Source organism: Diceros bicornis, chromosome 19 (assembly GCF_020826845.1).
Source record: "Diceros bicornis minor isolate mBicDic1 chromosome 19, mDicBic1.mat.cur, whole genome shotgun sequence".
In the NCBI taxonomy this organism is placed as follows: Eukaryota; Metazoa; Chordata; class Mammalia; order Perissodactyla; family Rhinocerotidae; genus Diceros; species Diceros bicornis.
In genome coordinates this window covers 31,622,580-31,638,063 of record NC_080758.1, presented here as the reverse complement: position 1 = coordinate 31,638,063, position 15,484 = coordinate 31,622,580, and the positions used below count along the sequence as shown (strand labels likewise).

At 42.3% G+C, this 15,484-nt stretch overlaps 2 protein-coding genes across 13 annotated transcripts in view; both read left to right on the top strand.

The window, feature by feature from the left end:
- The first annotated feature begins 1,032 nt into the window (after positions 1-1,032).
- UBOX5 (U-box domain containing 5) overlaps positions 1,033-15,484 on the top strand; it is a 36,860-nt gene continuing 22,408 nt past the window's right edge. For 5 of the 9 annotated variants that reach the window (XM_058563108.1, XM_058563111.1, XM_058563102.1 and 2 more), the window contains exon 1: positions 1,033-1,120. The gene's annotated coding sequence lies outside the window, so the exon portion shown is untranslated. Of the gene's footprint in view, positions 1,121-1,260; positions 1,326-1,388; positions 1,492-3,247; positions 3,311-15,484 lie in introns of those variants that run through there. The other 4 variants (XM_058563107.1, XM_058563105.1, XM_058563104.1 and 1 more) reach the window with 4 other exon arrangements.
- On the top strand, positions 1,036-13,692 carry FASTKD5 (FAST kinase domains 5). Of its 4 annotated transcripts, none has more exons than XM_058563098.1 (2): positions 1,036-1,120; positions 10,963-13,692. In XM_058563098.1, the coding sequence occupies exon 2, from the start codon at positions 11,153-11,155 to the stop codon at positions 13,445-13,447; it is 2,295 nt and encodes a 764-aa protein (XP_058419081.1). In that variant the 5' UTR covers positions 1,036-1,120; positions 10,963-11,152; the 3' UTR covers positions 13,448-13,692. The 4 variants fall into 4 exon arrangements, with proteins under 4 accessions (XP_058419081.1, XP_058419080.1, XP_058419078.1 ...); XM_058563097.1 differs by lacking the exon at positions 1,036-1,120 and adding an exon at positions 1,267-1,325; XM_058563095.1 differs by lacking the exon at positions 1,036-1,120 and adding an exon at positions 1,430-1,491.

Genomic DNA, 15,484 nt, shown 5'->3' with positions numbered 1-15,484 from the left:
TGCTCCTCCCACTTCAAGGAAGGCTGGGAAATTGAGTATTTGGCTAAGAGGAACAGGATTGTCATGGCTGCCTAGCAGCAATCATGGTTCATCCTCTGGGGATGGGCCCTCTGCTCTCTCTGGGTTCTGCTGGCAAGGACAACATCATAATCAGCAACTAACAGTGTTTGCCCTGGTCTGGCCTGGGTGAGAAAACCCTCCCTGAGCAGTGGTGTCAGTGGTCTGGGGCCCCAAATGCTCACACCCAGGCAAACAGTGCCCTCTACAGAGCTCAGGAGTTGGGATGCCAGGCTTGGCTCTCCATGCAGTGAAGTGTCCTCCCTGCATTGGTTCTGTCTCCCTGACAAGATGATGCCCAGGAGGGAGCACCATTTCTCAGGTCCCCTTCACATCCCTTAGGATGGGCAAACCAGTAGCCAAGGCACTGACAAGGTATGACGACTCTGACCAGCAGGTCTCTAGTGGCACTAGGAGTGGCAGTATGCAGCCAGGTCCCCCTGGAAGGTCTCGGTACAGTCTCTTCCTTGCCTAGTTGCCCATACTGACTCAGGTGTGAACCCCACTACTTAGGGAGGCAGAGGATCACCCTAGCTCATCCACCATACCACTGGCCTCCTCAAGCTGCAGCTCCTTACATCCACTTGTGCTAATAGGCTCGTCTATCCATCACTAACTCTTCTCCTGAGAGCACTTTATAGATATATCTGTATCATAAATGCATGAGTATCCTCATTGTACAGATGAGAAACCAGGTTTAAAGAATTTACGTGACTTCGCCAAAGTCATAAAACCCTGGGTGGCGGTCTGGGATTCGAACCTGTGTCTAGGTTATTCAATGACTTCCAGAGCGGTCCATCCATGGCGGTGTTTCCCCTCCGCAGGTCCTAGACTCCCGCGGTCTCCGCTGCAACGTCCTCCAGTGGAAAACGTCCTTGGAAAACGCTGACAGAGTCTTTTGAGCCTCGGCTGCACCCGTCCCTCGCGCAGCAGCCGGAAGTAGCGGGCAGTTGGCCGGAAGTGGGGGCTGTGAGGCCCGGGTGGTGCTGGAGGAGTCGCCGTGGCGGTGTTGCCGGGGGGAACTGGGGTCTAGTGTTGCGACGGCCGCGCTCGCCAGGCTCAGGTGAGTGGCGGCGGCTGCTCCCCGCCGAGCTAGGTCTTGACCCGCACCTCCGCCGGCGCATCCCGCAGCCCGGCTCCGCGCTTCCCAGCCCGGGCTCCGGGCGCCTCTCGCAGGCCCGGCCCTAGGGAGAACCTCGGCGACCCCCGCCATTCCGGAGTTCTGTGACCTTGGGCAAGCGGCTTATCCGAATCTTGATTTTTCTTAGGTGAGACGGAGATAATAACAGTACTTGCCTCCCAAGGCTGCTGTGAGAATGTAGTGAGATATTCTGCCGCGCCTAATGTGCATGTGAATTCCTTGGGGATCTGGAGGTCCTGATTCGGTGGGTCTGAGGTGAGGCCTGAGATTCTGCGTCTCTCATCAGCTTCCAGGTGAGGCTGATGCCGCTGGTCTGCAGGCCACACTTGGAACAGCAAAGTATTTTGCTTAGTACCTGGGTCGGGGTGAGACTTAAGTAAATATCAGTACGATATATAGCTTTGGCCCATTTTTAACAATGTCTGGTTGCGCAAGACTAACTAAGAGTGTTGTGTCCCCCTCCTTTTTTCTCTCCAGGGATAAGAAAAATAATTGCCCTTTTCGCTTTCCGTAGGAATCATGACACAGCTCTTCAGTCCTGATTCAGGGAACTTTGGGCCCTCCTACCCGTTACGTTCATCGTTCATCGATCTTTTCAAATGTTGCTTCTTTGCTCACTCACTGTAGACCCTTGGACAGTGCTTTATCCTGTGAGCTGGTAGCCAAGTGCTTTAGCACCAGCATGGCTGGGGTTTTGTGCTTCAGTCATTTGTTGCTATTGTAATCTGAATTCATGTTTTCTGCACTTTGGGCACACTTTGTGGGTAGTAAGAACAGCCGCCTTCCCAGAACTAGATTCTGCAACTCACTGCTCTGAATAGCCTTGGGCAGGCTCTGGGATGAATTCGCTTCTGCCTGGTAGACCGAAATAAAATCTGAAGACTCAGCGCTGCATAATACAACTGAGAAAAGGAAGCCTTTGGCAGTTATGCGGGTCTAATTTATTTGTCAGTATCGTTTTCTTACCCATTCATTGGTTTATTTTTCTCATCCCCAACAACGCCTTGTCATTCATCATGCAAATCAGTCAACTTTGATATCAAAGATTTCTGAAGTTCCCCCACCACTTGCCTGAAATGTTATACTGTATGACCTTGCAAATCTAGAAAAACAGATAAAACCAAGTGTGGTTAACAGTGATAGGTACTTGGACCATTTATTTGAGAATTTTTTTCACATGACTGTGGGTAGATACTTCTCTTTATCTGCCTAAATTTTGTCAGTCCTGTAGTAGTCCCATTTAAATGGGCTGAGAGGAAATGGCTGTCTGCTCTCTGTTGTTATATCCAGAGATTTTCTAAACAGAGTCTTATGAAACCTTGGAAGAACAGTGGCTCTAATGGAATCATCTGTGGGGCCTTATCAGACTACACCTACCCAGAGCCTGCTCGCTATTCTGATAGAAGAATAGCAAAGTCTTAGAAGGGAAGGAGAGGGGTATATAAGCTAAAAAAAGATTCACAGATGATTGTGATGTGCTGTTTTCTCTCTGATAAGCATGGAAACTAAAACGAAGTGGAGAAGATGGGCCGTTAGACTTGATTTTGGTTTGTCTTAGCTCTGTGGGTGATGCTTAACTTGACCTCAACACCTTTGCCCTAGTGCTTTACCTTCGTAGTAGTAGCAGATTCCTCTGTTGTAGGTTCTGCTTCTGTGTGGAAACAGAAGTTGAGAGTCTAGCCCAGGTAGCATCCACATTAATAGCTAAGGGTCCTTACTGTCAGTTTCTAAGCCCTTACCAGGGGTTTTAAAGCTTTGTAGACTTTCAGCAGGAGACTCCAGCACTTAGTTAGTTTTTTGGTTTTTTTAATTCTTAGGCTTGCTCAATAAATTGTTTGGTAAGACAAGAAGGAGGTTTGAAGTATCCATTTATTTGTGGCAATTTTATCAGGACATAAGAGGGTTAAACCTTTCTAGCAAAAGGATCAGAAATCAGAATTAAAGGATGAGTTCCAGTAACTGGTAAATTGAATATGCTGAAGGTGTCATATACTTAATCTACAGTTAGCATGGCTGCCTTCCTCCACCTGGCTTCCCTTCTCTAACTTCTGGACCGTAGTTTAGAACGAAGCTATTCGTCCTTGCTCAGACTTGTACCTGGAAGGTGGAAAGGTAAGATTCCTCGCTCCTGTGAAATCACATCATTCACGGTGGTTTGGGCGGTGACTTTTGAAACAGCCACAGTCCAGGGGTCTCTGAGGATCCATTTTGGTTCATTAGTACCCCTAAAGAGGAGAGAGGGAGGAGGGTATACTTAGGACACTTAAACTAGGAAAGGGACTTTGTGAAATGACATCAGATATCTTTGAACCTTTAGAGAAGGCGTCAGGAGTTATTGATTGGGTGTCTCAGTGGTCTCTTCCCAGCTTTCTTATAGATTCTCTGGACGTCCTTAAGTGAGGAGGAACTAAGTCTCTTTCAGGTGTGTTTTTTCTGTTCGGGCAACACTTTCTGACCTCCTCTCCTTTGCAGTGCTTTTTCTTTTTTTTCACCTACCATGTTGTCTTTTTATTTTGTTTATTGCAGCAACATTGGTTTATAACATTGTAAAAATTTCAGGTGTACATCATTATACTTCTATTTCTGCATAGATTACATCATGTTCACCACGAAAATACTAATTACAACCCATCATCACACACATGTACTGAATTATCCCTTTCACCCTCCTCCCTCCCCCCTTCCCCTCTGGTAACCACCAATCCAATCTCTGTCTCTATGTGTTTGTTTATTGTTGTTATTATCTACTACTTAATGCAGGAAATCATACGGTATTTGACCTTCTCCCTCTGACTTATTTCACTTTGCATTATACCCTCAATGGCCATCCATGTTGTCACAAATGGCTGGATTTCATCGTTTCTTATGGCTGAGTAGTATTCCATTGTGTATATATACCACAGCTTCTTTATCCATTCGTCCCTTGATGGGCACTTAGGTTGCTTCCAAGTCTTGGCTATTGTGAATAACGCTGCAATGAACACGGGGGTGCATGTACCTTTACAAATTGCTGTTTTCAAGTTCTTTGGATAAATACCCAGCAGTGGAATAGCTGGATCGTATGGTAGTTCTATCCTTGATTTTTTGAGGAATCTCTATACTGTTTTCCATAGTGGCTGCACCAGTTTGCACTCCCACCAGCAGTGTATGAGAGTTCCCTTCTCTCCACATCCTCTCCAACACATGTTGTTTCCTGTCTTGTTAATTATAGCCATTGTGACGGGCGTGAGGTGATATCTCATTGTAGTTTTGAGTTGCATTTCCCTGATAGTTAGTGATTTTGAACGTCTTTTCATGTGTGTTGGCCATCTGTATATCTTCTTTGGAGAAATGTCTGTTGAGATCTTTTGCCCATTTTTTAATTGGGTTGTTAGTTTTTTTGTTGTTGAGATGCATGAGTTCTTTATATATTTTGGAGATTAAGCCCTTATCAGATGTATGGTTTGCAAATATCTTCTCCCAATTGTTAGGTTGTCTTTTCGTTTTGTTGATGGTTTCCTTTGCTGTACAGAAGCTTTTTAGTTTGATGTAGTCCCATTTGTTTATTTTTTCTATTGTTTCTCTTGCCCGGTCAGACATGGTACTTGAAAAGATGTTGCTAAGACCGATGTCGAAGAGCGTACTGCCTGTGTTTTCTTCTAGAAGTTTCATAGTTTCAGGTCTTACATTCAAGTCTTTAATCCATTTGGAGTTAATTTTTGTGTATGGTGTAAGGTAAGGGTCTACTTTCATTTTTTTGCATGTGGCTATCCAGTTTTCCCAACACCGTTTGTTGAAGAGACTTTCTTTTCTCCATTGTATGTTCTTGGCTCCTTTGTCAAAGATTAGCTGTCCATAGATGTGTGGGTTTATTTCTGGGCTTTCGATTCTATTCCATTGATCTGTGTGTCTGTTTTTGTGCCAGTACCATGCTGTTTTGCTTACTATAGCTTTGTAGTATATTTTGAAATCAGGGAGTGTGATACCTCCAGCTTTATTCTTTTTTCTCAGGATTCCTTTTGCTATTCGGAGTCTTTTGTTGTTCCATATAAATTTTAGGATTCTTTGTTCTATTTCTGTGAAAAATGTTGCTGGAACTTTGATAGGGATTGCATTGAATCTATAGATTGCTTTAGGAAGTATGGACATCTTAACTATGTTAATTCTTCCAATCCAAGAGCACGGAATATCTTTCCATTTCTTTGTGTCTTCTTCAATTTCTTTCAGAAATGTTTTATAGTTTTCAGTGTACAGCTCTTTCACCTCTTTGGTTAAGTTTATTCCTAGGTATTTTATTCTTTTTGTTGCAATTGTAAATGGGATTGTATTCTTAATTTCTCTTTCTGCTACTTCGTTGTTAGTGTACAGAAATGCAACTGATTTTTGTATGTTGATTTTGTATCCTGCAACTTTACCATATTCGTTTATTACTTCTAAAAGTTTTCTGGTGGATTCTTTAGGGTTTTCTATATATAAAATCATGTCATCTGCAAATAGTGACAGTTTCACTTCTTCCTTTCCAATTTGGATCCCTTTTATTTCTTTCTCCTGCCTGATTGCTCTGGCTAGGACTTTCAGTACTATGTTAAATAGGAGTGGTGACAGTGGGCATCCTTGTCTGGTTCCTGTTCTTAAAGGGATAGCTTTCAGTTTTTCACCATTGAGGATGATATTAGCTGTGGGTTTGTCATATATGGTCTTTATTATGTTGAGGTACTTTCCTTCTATACCCATTTTATTCAGAGTTTTTATCATAAATGGATGCTGTATCTTGTCAAATGCTTTCTCTGCATCTATTGAGATGATCATGTGATTTTGATTCTTCATTTTATTAATGTGGTGTATTACGTTGATTGATTTGCGAATGTTAAACCATCCCTGCATACCTGGAATAAATCCCACTCGATCATGGTGTATAATCTTTTTAACGTATTGTTGTATGCGATTTGCTAGTATTTTGTTGAGGATTTTTTTTAAATTTATTTTCACCCCAAAGCCCCAGTAGATTGTTGTATGTCAGAGTTGCACATCCTTCTAGTTGCTGTATGTGGGATGCGGCCTCAGCATGGCGGGAGAGGCAGTGCAGTACGCGCCCGGGATCCGAACCCGGGCCGCCAGCAGCGGAGCGCGCGCACTTAACCGCTAAGCCACCGGGCCTGTTGAGGATTTTTGCATCGATGTTGATCAGTGATATTGGCCTGTAATTTTCTTTTTTTGTGTTGTCCTTGTCTGGTTTTGGTATCAGGGTAATGTCGACTTCATAGAACGAGTTAGGGAGCTTCCCCACCTCCTCAATGTTTTGGAAGAGTTTGAGAAGGATAGGTATTAAGTCTTCTTTGAATGTTTGGTAGAATTCAGCAGGGAAGCCGTCTGGTCCTGGACTTTTATTTTTGGGGAGGTTTGTGATTACTGTTTCGATCTCCTTACTGGTGATTGGTCTATTCAAATTCTCTACTTCTTCTTGATCTAGTTTTGGAAGGTTGTATGATGCAGTGCTTTTTCTCCCCATGGTTCTGCTTTATTGGTTCTGTAGCTTCCTTGTGTTTCATTCCTTTCCTTCCCCACAGTACTTAAGACCCAACTTCTGAAGTGGTTATATTTCAGACCTGTATATATAGATATGGTGTCTATACAGTTAGGCTAAAAGTTGCATGGTGATAAAGTGAGTAGCTACTGTTTGCCTTTTGCAGTTTGGCTCTGCATGCCTCTAAGATTCTTTGTTTTGTCATCTTTGTTACTGGGCATCCATAAAGAAGTTCTGTAGACAGTAGGAAGTGCTTGCACTAGAAATAACTTTTCAACGTTTTCTTTGAATATTAAGGTTACTTTCTCTATGCACTGATTGTCTTCTTGAAGAACACCTTAATTTCCTGTTAGTACATTTAAATTTTGTAAATTTAATTTTTGTCAAAGTTACACACGTACATGGTTTACACAGTGAAATAGTTTGACATAACTTATAACACTAAATATTAATTCCCTCTCCTTTTTCCCTCTATTTTTGTTTCCCTGAGGCAGTTTCAACTATTTGTTTATTTTGGCATTTATCAGTATATTTCTAAATAACATTTGTGTTGCTATTTCTTGATTTTTAGGAGATATCTATATCTATAAAACCTTTTGACGTATCATGGACCTTGAGGCTCTAGGTTTCTTTTATAACTACCCAACCTCTCCTACCCCATTTCCCCTGTCGTCATCCTCACAATATAATTTGCTCATAATTTTTGGTTAGGTTAATACTCAAAGTTTGTTATTCACAGCTGAGCAGAGAGTATAATATGATAACAAATTTTGTTTTGTACAAATTTTTTGTTTTCCTGGAATCAATAATTTTTGTTATTGTTATTGGCTTGATTTTCTGTCTAGCTATTACTTGTTTGTCCCCAGATTATCCATTAGAAGTATCAGTCTCCTCTCCTAGGTAATATCCATCTCCTCCAGCATGAACTGGTTGCTCTTTGTCTGCTCACAGCTGTAGTCCTGGGGTGTTCCTTCATCATTAGCCTAGGGTTTCCCTTTGCTTCTCTCCTATGTTGAACCCTAAATTCTGGATCCCATATCTCTCTGCCAACTTTCAGGTCTTTAAAGATTGTGGTAGTTCTCTTTACTTTGATATTAAGGCATCTTGTAAACCCATTTTTTCTTGTAGATTTCAGTCTTTGAGTTCTTCTTTTTATCTTTTTTGTAAGTAGTATAAACTAACCATAGTGATAGCTAGGATCCTAGACTATTAGAGGTGGGAGGGGCTTTTGAGCTCACCTAGTTCTAACCCTCCAGCTCCCTGGCACCTGGAAACCCTATAGATCGTTCAGGGTCTTCCCCATTCCCTTGTTTGGGATCTGGCTCCCCTTCTCATCTCTCTAATACACCAGCAATGTGAGTTTTCAAATCAGATGATCTTTGATGTCAAACCCCACTCTGTCCTTTGGTTGTGTAATCTTCAGCAGGTCTTCTTTTCCTCATCAACAATATAGAGAGGTTAAAACCTACCTTACAGAAAGATTATAAGGATTGTAACTAATCAGATAAAACAGCTCATACAAGGTTTGGCACGGAGGAGTTGCTAAGACAGTTGTGGCTCTTGTTATTTCCATCTGGGGACTTAGCCTGTGTTTTTGCAGATCAAAAAGTGTCACATCAATTCAAAACACTGGATCTGCACCAGTCAATGTTGATGTTCCAGGAAGTGGTTCTTTTGTTCATTTCAAGACCACTCACAGTAATTTCATTGAGTACTCTTAGGTAGTATTCATTGAAGTAATGTAAATTATTTAATGTGGTTTTAAAATTATATTGTTTTTAAAGGTATTTGTTAAATTAATGCATATACTCTTCTCTATTAACAGTTTTAACCCCAATAAAAAGGGAGAAAAAGTTAATTTATCAAAGATATAACAGAAAATCTCCCACCAAGAAGCTATATAATTACTTTCTTTTTATATAAGTGTATTTTAAGTGATGTTACTCATTTGTGTTCTGTTTGTTCCACTGAATATTTGTATGTACTTTTCCATGTGTTGATGGCTGCCACACACTTATCCTGTAAACCTGCCTCCTGGATGGACATTTGGGTTGTTTTCAGTTTTTTTCTTTAGAGTAGCACAGCTATTTAGTAAAAAAAAAAAAAAGTCTTTTTTTTTTTTTAAGTCATTTCTTCAGATCTAGTTCCCAATATGAGATGAAAGACTGCAGATCTGAACAGTTTATGACTTTAGTTGCACATTGTGTTGGACTAAATTTAGATTCCAGGTTCCAAAGTAGGTCTTCTTAAAAGCCCTGTTCTGTCAACTGGAGAGTTCCCACTATGCCTGTGCTGCAATATTAATTGAGATTGCTAGTGACTATTTTGAGGCATAAATCTTCAATTATCACCTAAATATTCAAGAAAAAATTATTTCAGTACTATCTTCCTGATGTTTTCTAATTTTTAAAAAGTTGGCCATCTGCATTCATAGAAATAAGCTGATGGTCTATAGCAAACTTTTTCTGTAAAGGGCCAGGTAGTAAATATTGTATACTTTGCAGGCCATATGTTCTCTCTCAGAATTACTCAATTCTGCTCTTGTAGTGAGAAAGCAGCCATAGACAATATGTAACGAATGGTCTGGCTGTGTTCTGATAAAACTTGACTTACAAAAACAGGTGGAGGGCTAGATTTGGGCCCTAGGCCATAGTTTGCTAACACCTGGTCTATAGCATCTGGACCCACAGATTGAAACTTGGTAGGCAGAATGGTCCACAGGCCACAGTAAAGAATCAAATATATAAAGATTTAGTGTGAAAGAATTCTGTCCTGGTTTACAAAGTAATTAGAGCGTACATTCCTGCCACCCAGAGAAGCCTATGTAGCTGGCCTACCCAAATGAAGCTACTGGCCTGCCCTGCGGTCGTCTAGTTCTTATGCTATGGGCTCTGGAAGGAAGGGGCTGATAGGGAGTTGGGCAGGCATTTCAGAAAGTCATCTGGCATCCTTGGAACCCTCATGGGGTTTTTCTGCAGCACTGCCCTGTCTGGTCCATATATTGACAGCTCAGAGCTCCCCGGTTTTGCTTGTCAGGCTTTAGCATTTCTCAAGTGGAAGGAAAGACAGTAAGCATTTAGAGAAAGCAAGAGTACAGCAGAGTCAATTTCATAGCCTCTCATGGTTTCTACCGTGGGAGAAAAATGAGACTTGTGCTGCTCACAGGCAGGATAATCAATGCCTGACTCACTGGAAGCATTACTAATCCACCTCCTCCAGAGGAAAGCTGTGCTGCTGCCTTGGTTTGTCAGTAGGGCAGTCATGTGAATTGGTGTTACCTGAGCCCAGCTTTGAGATGCTCTTTGCTTCTCACCCATGAATTGATAGTGAACAGGTCCTCAGCCTTTTGCCCTCCCAAACCAAAATGAGTGAGTTTTTGAGTACAGTGATGGGCCACATAGTGACGTTTCAGTCAGTGACAGACCACATATACAACAGTGGTTCCGTAAGCTTAGTACCGTATAGCCCATGTGTGTAGTAGGCTAAACCATCTAGGTTTGTGTAAGTACACTCTATGATGTTCACACAACAATGAAATCGCCTGACGCATTTCTCAGGATATATCCCCATCATTAAACGACACATGGCTGTATATTTCCCGAGTGCATCACTACTGTGTGACAGTGACTCAAACTCTGTTATAAGCCTAGAGAGGAGAATAAGCATCTTCTAAAAGGTACAAGAGCAGCATTAGAACAACAGAATTCTATAATCAAAAGTTTTGTGCTTTAGGAACAGGGTATAATTAATTAAACTTAACACCAAATTCCATTTTTTACTTTGCTGTTAGAATGGCAGCTTTTACCAACTTTCTTATTCTCCAAGCGGGACGTTTATGTGTTGATATCAAGGAGATGGAATAGGTTGCTTGCTTTTGTTCCCAGCTTCTTTTATGGAAATCTACCTTCCTCCTTGCTGTTGGATGTTAGCGGAGCAACCATTTCTTCTCTAACCATCACTGCTTTACTTCTACAATAAAAGAAGTCTGTCCAGAGGACAGAGGAAGTCCAGAAGGAAGACTGGACTGTGCAGCAGTCTAGAGAACTGCCCAATAGTACCTTGGGTTCGGGGTTTTCCTGTGCCTTTATTCAAGGCACATGGAGTATATCTTTGATGTATGCTGTCTTGTGGTTTAGACATTCACTAGCATTCAACTTACTTGAGTGGACAGCAGTGTAGTTTTAATCCATTTCTTATAATGTGTAAATTTTGGTATTGTGATAGGTGGAAGCCACTTATTCTTCATCTACCCTTTTTTCAGTATCTGGCACCAATTCTGGCCCAGTCATTTGTGATCCATGGCTCTTGTGATATGCTGAAGATTTCCAGGCAGTTTCTGTGGAACGCCTCCCCGTCCAGCTGTAATCAAGCACCATATAAACAAGAAAGTACCTGCTCAAACCTGTGAGGACTGTGTTCTTACTGCCAAAACGATCAGTACTGACACAAGAATGGCAGCCACTCTCAAGTTGTTACAACCTTTAGTATATCGAGCGTTTTGCAATCCTTTTGCCTACAGTGCAACCCAAAGAGTGGCATATTGGAATGTGGGAAGCTGCACATGGCCCACGGGACAGGACCCTCCAGAGCACAGTAGCCTCTGCCATCCTGCCAAGAAAGTTGAGAACATTTGTAGCACCTCTTCTCGGAGAATCCTGACGACCAACAGTGCTCTCCCAAGTTTGGAATTCAGTAGAGCTTCTGCCTCTAAGTCCAGCACGTTGAAGCCGTGCTCACCCAGGGCCATGAAAGTTGATAAAGAGGATATAGAAGCTTTTGATTCCTTTGAAGACCCCCGAGTTTTCCTACAGCTAAGACCAGAGTACCAACTTCACAGCTATAACAGATCTGAGACTTGTCAGCCCCTGTCTGTTTCAGAAGGTGAACTAATTTTGCACAAAGTCACAGTTTATCAAGCTAATCTCCAGCCTCAAATCATTGCTGATTATTTCTGTAAGCTGAGCTCTTTGCCTGCAGAGCAGCATCCTGTTCTGCTGTCTAGTGCCAGCTTTGCTTTGCTCTGCCAGCTGAGTGTGAAAAACATACAACTCTTTGATTCCCCAGATCTGATCAATATTTTGAAAGCCTTTGTTGTTTTAGGAATCCCTCACTCCCATCCAATGCTAGATGTGTATGAAACCAAGTTTTGCCATAAGGTGTGGGAGATGAGTCTAGATCAACTTCTCTTGGTGGCTGACCTCTGGCGGTACTTGGGCCGCAAAGTACCTCGATTTTTAAAAATCTTTTTTAGTTATCTTAATTTGCACTGGAAAGATCTATCCTTGTCTCAACTGATTCACTTAATTTATATTATAGGTGAAAGTCGTCAGGTACCCCAGGACCTAATGCACAAACTAGAGTCATTGATCCTCAAGTATATAGATTTGATCAATTTAGAGGAGGTTGGTACAATCTGTTTGGGGTTCTTTAAATCAAGTAGTAGTCTCTCTGAATTTGTCATGCGGAAAATTGGAGACTTGGCTTGTGCTGACATGCAGCATCTGAGTAGTTATGCCTTAGTGAATATTCTTAAAATGTTTCGTTTCACTCATGTGGATCATGTAAATTTCATGAAGCAATTTGGACAGATTGCTCCTCAGCGAATTCCTTCCCTGGGAGTTCAGGGTGTCATGCACCTGACTCTTGCCTGTTCGGCCTTACGCATCTTGGATGAAGGGGTGATGAATGCTGTGGCTGCCTCTTTGCCTCCTAGGGTAGCATACTGTCGAAGTAAAGATGTTGCCAAGATTCTGTGGTCATTTGGAACTCTGAATTATAAGCCACCCAATGCAGAAGAGTTTTATTCTAGCCTGATAAATGAGATTCACAGTAAGATGCCGGAGTTCAACAGATACCCAGAACACCTGCTCACCTGCCTGCTGGGCCTGGCATTTTCTGAGTACTTTCCAGTAGAGCTCATCGATTTTGCTTTGAGTCCAGGGTTTGTCAGGTTAGCTCAGGAGAGAAGTAAGTTTGAACTTACTAAGGAGCTGTATACTCTTGATGGTACAGTTGGCATTGAGTGTCCAGAGTACAGAGGCAGCCGTCTTTGTTCTCACCTTCAGCAAGAGGGGTCGGAAATGCTGTGGAATTTAGCAAGGAAGGATATGAACTCAAAGCCTGAATTCCTAGAAGCTCTCTTTTTACTTGAGACCGTGTTGGGTGGGCCTCAGTACATCAAGCACCATATGATTCTTCCTCATACCCGATCTTCTGACTTAGAAGTCCAGCTTGATGTTAACATGAAGCCATTACCATTTAACAGAGAAGCCACACCAACAGAAGATGTAGCCAAATTAAGGCTTAAGCATGTGGGAGTCAGCCTTACAGATGATTTGATGAATCAGCTACTAAAAGGGAAATCAAGAGGGCATTTCCAGGGGGAAATTGAGTCAGAGACTGGGCAGCAGCCCATGGAATTAGAGAAGGCAGCAGCCATACACTTGGGGGCCTCCCTTTGCAATGTGGCAGACAGACTGGGGGCCATGGAGATGGCTGGCCTGTGTCCCCCAGCCCGCATGCAGGTCCCACAGGTGAAGCTGGCTATTCAGCTGACAAACAAGAACCAGTATTGCTATGGTTCCAGGAATTTGCTTGGATTGCACAATATGAAGAGGCGGCAGCTGAATCGGCTTGGGTACCGTGTGGTAGAGTTATCCCACTGGGAATGGCTCCCACTACTGAAACGAACTCGCTTTGAAAAGCTGGCATTCCTCCATGAGAAAGTGTTCACTGCTGCTCTCTGAAGGGCCTTTGGGGCACTTCTCCTCATAAAGTCTGTAGATGTGCACTGTACCAGCTGTTAACAAAACAGTTATACAAGCCAGAATGTAGGTTTGATAATAAAATCACCTGTTGAGGAGACTTCGTTGTGCTCCTGTCTAGGGCATATTGAAGTTAGTGTATGTTGCTATGAATTAATTGTAACCTGGTCCAGTTGTACAAGTTGCTACTAATTTGTGCAGGTAAATAATAAACATGTTAAAGTGTGCTATGGTCAAGTAATTCATATCTCATTTTTCTTTCTCTATTTACCAGCCTTATCTCATGGTTATTTTGAATTTTGAGGATAAAGGTGTAGTCAGATATTGCCTAAAGCCAATTTTTTTTTTTTTTTGTAAGGAAGATCAGCCCTGAGCTAACATCCATGCTATTCCTCCTCTTTCTGCTGAGGAAGACCAGCCCTGAGCCAACATCCATGCCAATCTTCCTCCACTTTATGTGGGACGCCGCCACAGCATGACCTGACAAACAGCGCGTCGGTGTGTGCCTGGGATCCGAACCTGGGCCACCAGCAGGGGAGCACGTGCACTCAACCACCACGCCACGGGGCCGGCCCCCTAAAACCAATTTTTTAAAACAGTTTTCATATACTTTGTTTTAAAATAATCTTTTACAGCTCCACTTACATTTCAGAATTTCTTCCCCCATTCATTGTTTTCTTCATGCCCTCTAAAATTAGTCCTTCTCATTCTTGTTTAGATTTGGTTGGTTGTCCTTAGTTGCTCGTTCTTCTTGGTTTAAAGAGCTGTTTCAGAATTAGTGAGCTTGATATCTTCCTCTTAGCCCCCTCTTCAGCATTTCTGCTTCTCTTGCATTAACCACCCCCCTCACCCCTCCAGGATATTCTCTCCCTAAAATTGGATCTAGAAGAGTAGAATTGTTTAAGTGCCTCTTGGGCCAGTGGTTCCACATCTGACAACCAGGCAGAATATTTTTCATGAAAAGTAGCTCAGATGAGAAGAAAACATATTACCTTCTCTAATAGGATGTCTAGTGGACTTCAGGTTTGGTTGTATTAGCGCCACAGACATAAGGAGATTGTATATATGTAAGTAACTTGATATAAGTAACATTTGTAAACACTTGGAGACTGAGAATTTATTTTAAAAAGGATCCCTCCCACCATTATTTAGGTCTCAAAGATCACTTCCTCAGAGAGGACTTTCCCATCCATGCTAAGTAAAACAGTACCCTGTTGGCCTTTGATCATGCTCTGTCAACTTCTCCAGCTTTATTTTCCTCACTGCACTCCGTAGTATCAGAAATTATTCTTTATTTGTTTACTTATTGGTTTCCTTTTTGGACGATAGCCCTTTGAGTTAACTTTGTGTAGTTAAGTAATTTATCTCCAGTGCATGGAATGAATCCTGGCACATAGAAAATAATGTTTAGTGAGTGTGGTCTGGGAATTTAGAGTGACTGGACATTGTTGGAGAGTTGGAGGTGGAAGGAAGGCAGAGAGTGGTTCAAAGAGGTAGAGAGTATCTGGGTCACAAAGGCTTTATGGCCTTGCTAAAGAGCCTAAGTCTACAAGGGCTGGGGTGCCTCTAAAGGGATCCAAGTCAGAATAATTGGGTAGATTCATGTTTTAGAAATGTTAGATAAAAAGCAAGCTAGAACTAAATTGGGGGATGGAGGATACATGAGATAAGTCAGGGAGAATATTTCACCCACGTGTGCAAGAGCTCATGTGAGAGAGAATGAGGGCCAGAACTACGGAAATGGAAAGTGAATTCCAGAGATGTTTGGAAGGGGAAAAAGACAGCACTTGCTAATTGATTGGTTTGGGGAATGATGATTTTGATGCCTAGATTCATACGGAGCCAGCAACTAAAACTGATATCAAAACAGGAAAGGTGTTTGGGTAGAGGATTAATGATGACTCTGCCCTGGTCATGCTGAGATGGACCTTCAGGCAGAAAGGTCCAGACTGGCATCTCAAATGGGGATAAGGGCAGGTGACAGAACCACAAATGAGTGAAATTGCCTGGGATGGGTGG

Bases quoted from the DNA above. Each gene is read 5' to 3' on its own strand.
- FASTKD5 (XM_058563098.1), top strand. From the start codon at position 11,153: ATGGCAGCCACTCTCAAGTTGTTACAACCTTTAGTATATCGAGCGTTT.